General features: G+C 37.2%; 1 protein-coding gene across 1 annotated transcript; it reads left to right on the top strand.

Moving 5' to 3' along the window:
• Positions 1 to 3,752: 3,752 nt before the first annotated feature.
• LOC104439679 (PTI1-like tyrosine-protein kinase At3g15890) lies at positions 3,753 to 6,390 on the top strand. The gene is made up of 4 exons (XM_010052705.2): positions 3,753 to 3,799; positions 3,906 to 4,056; positions 4,712 to 4,974; positions 5,689 to 6,390. Exons 1-4 carry the CDS (start codon positions 3,753 to 3,755, stop codon positions 6,383 to 6,385), a joined length of 1,158 nt encoding a protein of 385 aa, XP_010051007.2. The 3' UTR covers positions 6,386 to 6,390.
• The last annotated feature ends 675 nt before the right edge of the window (positions 6,391 to 7,065 follow it).

Raw genomic sequence — 7,065 nt, 5'->3', positions numbered from 1 at the left:
AGAATTTACTCAAATCGGGGATACACCTTCATCCTTTGTAGACTAAGGTTTCTCGAGGTCAAGGACATATTGGGGAATCGAACTTGTGACCTTCGCCTTGCAGATCAAATCTTGGACCACTTGACCAACTGCCTAATTGGTATTAACATAATGACTCTATCACTCTTTTTGAATAGATCTAAAAATGAGTTATACAAGATAAACGGTTTATATTATGAACAAAAGGTTCAAAACTTGCAATGAAACTTTAGTGCCATAAATTTGTAGTGCTATCTTGTTGACTGGAATAGTCGGCAACTGGCAACTCTTTAATAGTTGGTTGAGCAGTCAAGCAGTTATCGAAAGATGCTAAAGATTCTATAGCCAATGATGATGTCTCTAGCTCATAGTGATTTCGGATCCACATAAGCCACCTTATAGACAGAACGTCCACGGACAAGTGGATTTATGTGCAGCCATTTGGATTATTAGACCAGTCAAATATTTTGGACATCCTATATCATAAAGAAAAAATAATTATGCCAATTGGCAACCTTGCTGATTCCAATAGCAACATTGATTAGTTCGACAGTGGAGAGATTTTCTTTTTTTGTATTGGAGTGATTCTTCAATAGCTATGTAATATATTAAAATCCCACGTTAGAGGGGAGAAGCCCTACTAAGTGATTAATAAGTAAGAACCACTACCAAATAGTCACCGCCCAGTGTAGTCACACAACAAACTTTTTTTTTTTTTCCGTTCTATAAAATTTGGAAAATTTAAGTAAACAAACCAATTTAGCCCCTAATATAAACTATCATATTTTCTTTTTTTTTTTTTGTTTGCTCATTTTGAAGTCAACATATTCAATGGCTTCCATTCTTGTGCTTCGCGGAGAGAGGGATTGGACAAGATTAATGTCGTAAATAAGAGTAGCAGGCAAAAATAGTTCATATGTACGTAATTTTGACCGATTGAGGTAGAATTTTCAGGCCAATGCTTGATATAGGAATAGGTTTAACTTCAATTCCGTTCTTATGTGGCCGTGTTTCTATAGTAAGATAGACAAAAGTCTTAAGTATTTGTGGGGAAAGAGCAATTGAGTGTAAGAACTTTCAATTAATGTAACTAATTCCTAAACTTTTTAAAAAAAAAAAAAATGCAATCAAACCTTTCAACCATCACTTCTTTGATTTCTAAAAATATATAAAGCTGTCTTGGAAGAAATTTTCTGGTTGCAATATAGGCAATTTCTGACAAAATGACTTCTATATGACTATTTACGTTTGGTAGTCAAGACATTCAAGCTAAGATAAAATTTATCTTATTTTAGTTCCTACACAAGACAAGATAAAGAGGATAAAAGAGGGAAATAGCCCGGATAAACTTAGGGGAGATGGGATAAACGTGAATAGAATTTCTAATATTCATAATATATAAATTATTTTTCTTGAATAACAAAATTTTTAAATTTAATAAAATTAAAATAATATTTTAATTATAATATAAAAATCAAAATCAAAAAATAACAAAAATTTTGTATTCAAAAATTTAAATTTCAAATTGATTTATATCTTATAATATAAATTTAATATATACTTAGTATTTATATTTATTACATATTTTAGGTATTTAGTATTTTAGGTATATTAGTGTAGTTTACTATTTAATAAAATTTTATTAGAGTGTGATAGAAGGGGAAAAAAAGAAATAAAAAAATATAAAGAAATAAAAAGAGCGAAAATTAATAAAAAAAATACTCAAATAAAAAAAGTAGGTAAATGAGTTGTGAAGGCTCTTACCATCTCCATTTGTGCAATTTTTAGGTTCATTTATACTAATGTGACATTCATATCAAATAATGAATATAATAGGATGTGAAAATATCCAGTTCTATTACTGTAATTCACCAAATATTGAATAGGATATAGCAAAAAATTTTGGATTACATATTCCATCTGATTCAATTTTATGCTGGCTAGAAATCCAAATGACCAAACTTAGTCAAAGAGATTGGAAGGGATTGGGACTTACCTCACTCATTATTAGATTTCTTTCTTGTATTGGAATGATATGTGAATAACTTATATTAAAATCCCACGTTAAAGGAGAGATGCCCCCTACTAAGTGATTAATAATAAGAACTACCACAAGTAGCCACCACCCAATATGATCACTCAATGAATTTATTTTATTTTATTTTTTAAGATTTTGGCTCCCATGAAACAAGTGAGGTTTCTTAAGATGACATCATAGCATGAACTTCTAATGAGAGCGGAGAGAGAGTGATTGCTTGGACAAAGAGATTGAGCAAAATGCAACTCACTAGTGGATTCTAATTTGGGGATGGAATAGAAATAGATCGGACTGTACATGACATTAGAGATAAGTAGTTTCAAGTTCCAAGTGGAACAAGTTTCTCATTTTTTAAAATTTAGAACTTATCCTACATACCCTAAAATTTGGAATCTACCCTATCACAAGTTTTAGGGTCTACTCAGGTTTTCCCCATATTATTAGCAGAACAACTGCAGCTAAGCATCACCTTTTATTACTATCACTTGCTTCTATAATCAACTAATCACAACTTATATTTAGATATGCAAAAAATATAAAACATTAATAAAATAAAAGTTTCAGTCATAAAAAGAAATTTAAACTAGTGATTTTAGATTTTATACTCATCATTGAATGATATAAAATATTGTAGGATTGCACAAAAACACAAACAAGAAAAATATGAAAACCTTTCAAGTTTCACTTAGAATCTAGAATCCACTTGTTAAAATAGGTTTTTAATTTTTGAAACTTGGAACTTACTTTGTATACCTTGGAATTTGGAATTGGACGGGTTCTCATCAATTTGGTTCCTATCCAACTTGTTGATTTCAGGTTCTAGATTCTACCCTGAAACCATGCACACCCCTAAAAGACACAGTTAACATCCATCCCAAATAAGCAAAGCTTAGACGATGCCATTCTAACACTCTAGTGCCAATTTTATTATGAATGCTCTTATCAATCCACCATCATCCAGGACAATCATAAAAATCACTAGCGGATCATGTATAACATCGACGGCTGGTCTAAAAATAGAGGGAAAAAAAAAACAACAATTTAGTCTATGGGAAGATGTCTGAAAACCCACTGATCCGATTCTCTGTCTAACATTCTAGGTTTCAGGTTCTATTCTGCAACCATACGCATCCCTACAAGACACAAGTTAACACCCATCCCAAATGGGAAAAGTTCAGACAATGCCAATCTAACACTCTAGCGCCATTATTATTATAAACGCTCTAATCAATCCACTATCATCCAAGATGATTGCAAAAATCACTGGCGGACCGTGTATAATATCGAAGCTGGTGTAAAATATAGAAAAAAAAAACAATTTAATCTATGGGAAGATGTCTGAAAACCCCACTTGGCGGATGGTTCCATGCATGTTTAACTTAGTTTCTTTCTTGGACTGTATCGAGCTCATCACTGTTCTCATCACTGAGTAAAGTGTCAAAATTTGACATTGGAGTTTCATAAGAAATTCTGCCCGGTCAAGGAAAAAAAAGGAAATGAATATAAAACATGATAATCTCTTACTCATATAAAGAAAAGGAAAAAAAAAACTAAAAGAAAGCCGGCCAGGGTCGGCTGGCATTAGGCGAGAAAGCGACAGAAGGGGCGCCAGCCCATTTTTAAAGAAGAAACTCCATTGACAAATAGAAAAGGCTATAAACAAGCTGAAACTTCGTATATCCCATAGTAAGAAGCTATGGGATCATCTCTCAGTTGCTGTGGTTCAGAGAATGTCGACCAAGGGTGAGCTCGAATTGAAGTCGTTGATCGATTCCTTCGTCTAACTTTATCAACCACTGTATAGCTCTTATGTTCTGTTTATTCTTTTTCTTTGTTGGCGGATTGTTAGGTTCAGTGGAATAGGTGGAGGCAATAATTCATGGAGGATATTCACATACAAGGAGCTACATGCGGCCACGAATGGTTTCAGTGATGACAACAAGCTTGGAGAGGGAGGGTTCGGGAGTGTCTATTGGGGCAAAACTTCAGATGGTCTTCAGGTGAATCGATCAGTTTCCCTTTACTTGGAACCCTATTCGAATATTATCCCAATGAGAAGACATGATTTTGTTTCAAAGACTCCTTTTTTTTTTGGTTAAGGGTAAGAATATATAGCTTTAATCAACAATTGTAAAAGATCCAACACCACAAAACTTGCACTTAACAAGATAACAAGTCAGAGTGAGTGGAAGGGAGCCGAATGCAAAAGAGGACCGCAAGAGAAGCCTGAGGAAGCAGAAACAGCCAAAACAATGGCGAAAGGAAAAGCAAAGCAGCGGAAGGCCACAGAAGGCCAGATGAACCACAACTCCTTTTTTCATGCCTATAATGCGATAAACAGAATTTGGTGTAGAATAAGTGCAGACAAGTATTTTCTTGTTCAATTTGATCTCACTCTTTATCGAACTTCAATTAGTTAGTACTTAGTAGGTAAAATGTACTGGAACATTAACTACACAGAAACTTCCGTCAATTTAAGTAATCATGCTAGACGACCATTTGTTCTTAGAAAACTTGAGCAAAATAGTACCAACTCCGATACCATGTTAAACAACCAGCTGTTTCAATTGTTTCTCTAGCGCGTTTTATGTATAGATCACATTTCTTGACGTTATGGTGGAAGCTGAGCAATGTTGATGCGACTGTTGGTTCCAGATAGCTGTGAAGAAGTTGAAGGCGATGAACTTGAAGGCCGAGATGGAATTTGCGGTGGAGGTCGAGGTCCTCGGCAGAGTCCGGCATAAAAACTTGTTGGGCCTGCGAGGGTACTGCGTCGGGACGGATCAGCGGCTGATCGTGTACGATTACATGCCGAATCTGAGTCTGCTCTCTCACTTGCACGGCCAGTTTGCGAGTGACGCTCACTTGGACTGGAAAAGGAGGATGAACATTGCAATCGGGTCGGCCGAAGGCTTGGTGTAAGCATCAGTCGCCTGGGCTTTTTCTTTTCTTTAAATTTATCAGTTTCTGTTTGATTTCTATTCTATATATGAGACATTGTAGAACAAATAAATTGATTGAAAAACAAAAAGAAAATGAACTATTAGACAGTGTTGAACAAAGAACCTATCAAACTTATAAGATAATCATGAGAAATGGTATTCATGACAAGTATCTAACTTGGATATTTTTAGATACTTCTTCAGACCAATTGCCGATACTTCGAATTAATTATATGTATAAGACGGCATTGAATGCCTTTTTCCTTAAAGAAGTCTCTTCTAGATTGGATATAAAGAGAAGATGTCATTTGGGAATGATATGATAGACGGAGTCAATCACAATACAAAAACTTTATAAGAATTTGGACTTTTGAGACTCTGAATCTCATTATTTATTGATATGCCACTGATTTATTTTATAGGAGTTCACGGAACAGTTTCTCATTTCTAAATGACTACAGGCATTTTCATTGACTTGTCTAGCTCTTTAGTAACAAGTAATTTCTATACTTCTATTTTTTTGGCGTATTGATTATTCCTTTCTTAGTTTCCTGTTAGGAGGACAAATTGACTCAATTTGCTTCTCTTATATTAAGAAGATCCCTAGCATTCCCCAGAAGTGCTTGCCTAGCTAAGGGCATCAATTGGTCTGTGATATCTGATAAACCCAGTTTGAATATTCTTTTGCAGGTACTTGCATCATGAGGTAACACCTCACATAATCCACAGGGACATAAAGGCAAGCAATGTACTTCTAGACTCGGACTTTGAACCGCTTGTAGCTGATTTCGGCTTCGCGAAGCTCATCCCGGAGGGCGTGAGCCACATGACCACTCGCGTCAAGGGCACACTGGGGTACCTGGCGCCCGAGTACGCCATGTGGGGGAAGGTCTCGGAGAGCTGCGATGTGTATAGCTTCGGGATCCTCCTCCTCGAGATCGTCACGGGGAGGAAGCCCATTGAGAAGCTCCCGGGGGGGATCAGGAGGACGATAACCGAGTGGGCAGAGCCATACATCGTGAAGGGGAGGTTCCGGGACCTCGCAGACCCGAAGCTCCGAGGGATCTTCGACGAGGCCCAGTTGAAGCGGGCGATCAACGTGGCGGCCCTGTGCGTGCAGAGCGAGGGCGAGAGGAGGCCCACCATGAAGGAGGTGGTGAGCATCTTGAAGGGCCAGGAGCCCAAGGCCGAAGTGATGCAGATGAGGATAGGGAGCGTCAAGTATGGTGAGGACTTGATAGCGCAAGATCAAACCGATGACGACGACGATCACCACCAAAAAGGGGATGGCGATGAAAGTGATGCATATGGGATTTTTAGTGCAATAGAGGTGCAAAAGATGCAAGACCCTTATCAAAGGTTTGGCAACAATAGGAGAGCCAGTTGACACCATCGTTTTCTTCCATGCCAAGGGAAAGTTTGGCTGGCCTCGTATATTTAATCATGTATACATACACATATCCATGTAGTGATTTATGTTTCTGTGATCTTGGAAATGCCAGGACATTAGGATCCGATTGTTGTTGTTCTTGCCGAAGAACACGGTTGTTCGATTTGTTCTTTTCCCAATGTATGAAAACGAAGTATTGTGTAATTCTTGCCTTGCCATTTGCCTTCGTTATCATCATCTCCTCTCTCCCCATCTGTCATGGTCATAACACTTTTATGCTCTCCCGATAATCGTCATGAAATGTATGGGAGGGTCACACAACCATTTCATTACCTCATTAGTCAAGTGGTTTTGTCTATGGTTAGAATGTTTGTGAAGATACCTTAAAGTAGGTAAATCTCGAGCCTACGAAAAATCCCATTTATCTTGGAAACCTGCGCGAAGAGGCATCAAATACTTTTCGGCCTTGTTAGCAATTCATGACCACTCTATAGGACATGAAGTTATCACAGACCGTGGGGGAGCATGTCTCAAGTACACCTGCATCATTCAACTTTATGTACTCAGTGGAAATGACTACACTCAAAGATACAGATGGATTCAGAGACGCCTCCAATCAACTTCATAATTCAACATCACATGGAACATGAACCCGAATAACTGGAGTCCCTACCTAG

This window comes from Eucalyptus grandis, chromosome 3, assembly GCF_016545825.1.
Source record: "Eucalyptus grandis isolate ANBG69807.140 chromosome 3, ASM1654582v1, whole genome shotgun sequence".
Lineage (NCBI taxonomy): Eukaryota > Viridiplantae > Streptophyta > Magnoliopsida > Myrtales > Myrtaceae > Eucalyptus > Eucalyptus grandis.
The sequence above is the reverse complement of the archived record's forward strand: the minus strand, read 5'-3'. Positions and strand labels throughout refer to the sequence as shown.

Bases quoted from the DNA above. Each gene is read 5' to 3' on its own strand.
- LOC104439679 (XM_010052705.2), top strand. From the start codon at position 3,753: ATGGGATCATCTCTCAGTTGCTGTGGTTCAGAGAATGTCGACCAAGG. The intron at 3,800-3,905 runs GTGAGCTCGAAT...GCGGATTGTTAG, and splicing joins TCAGAGAATGTCGACCAAGG to GTTCAGTGGAATAGGTGGAG. The intron at 4,975-5,688 runs GTAAGCATCAGT...ATTCTTTTGCAG, and splicing joins GGGTCGGCCGAAGGCTTGGT to GTACTTGCATCATGAGGTAA.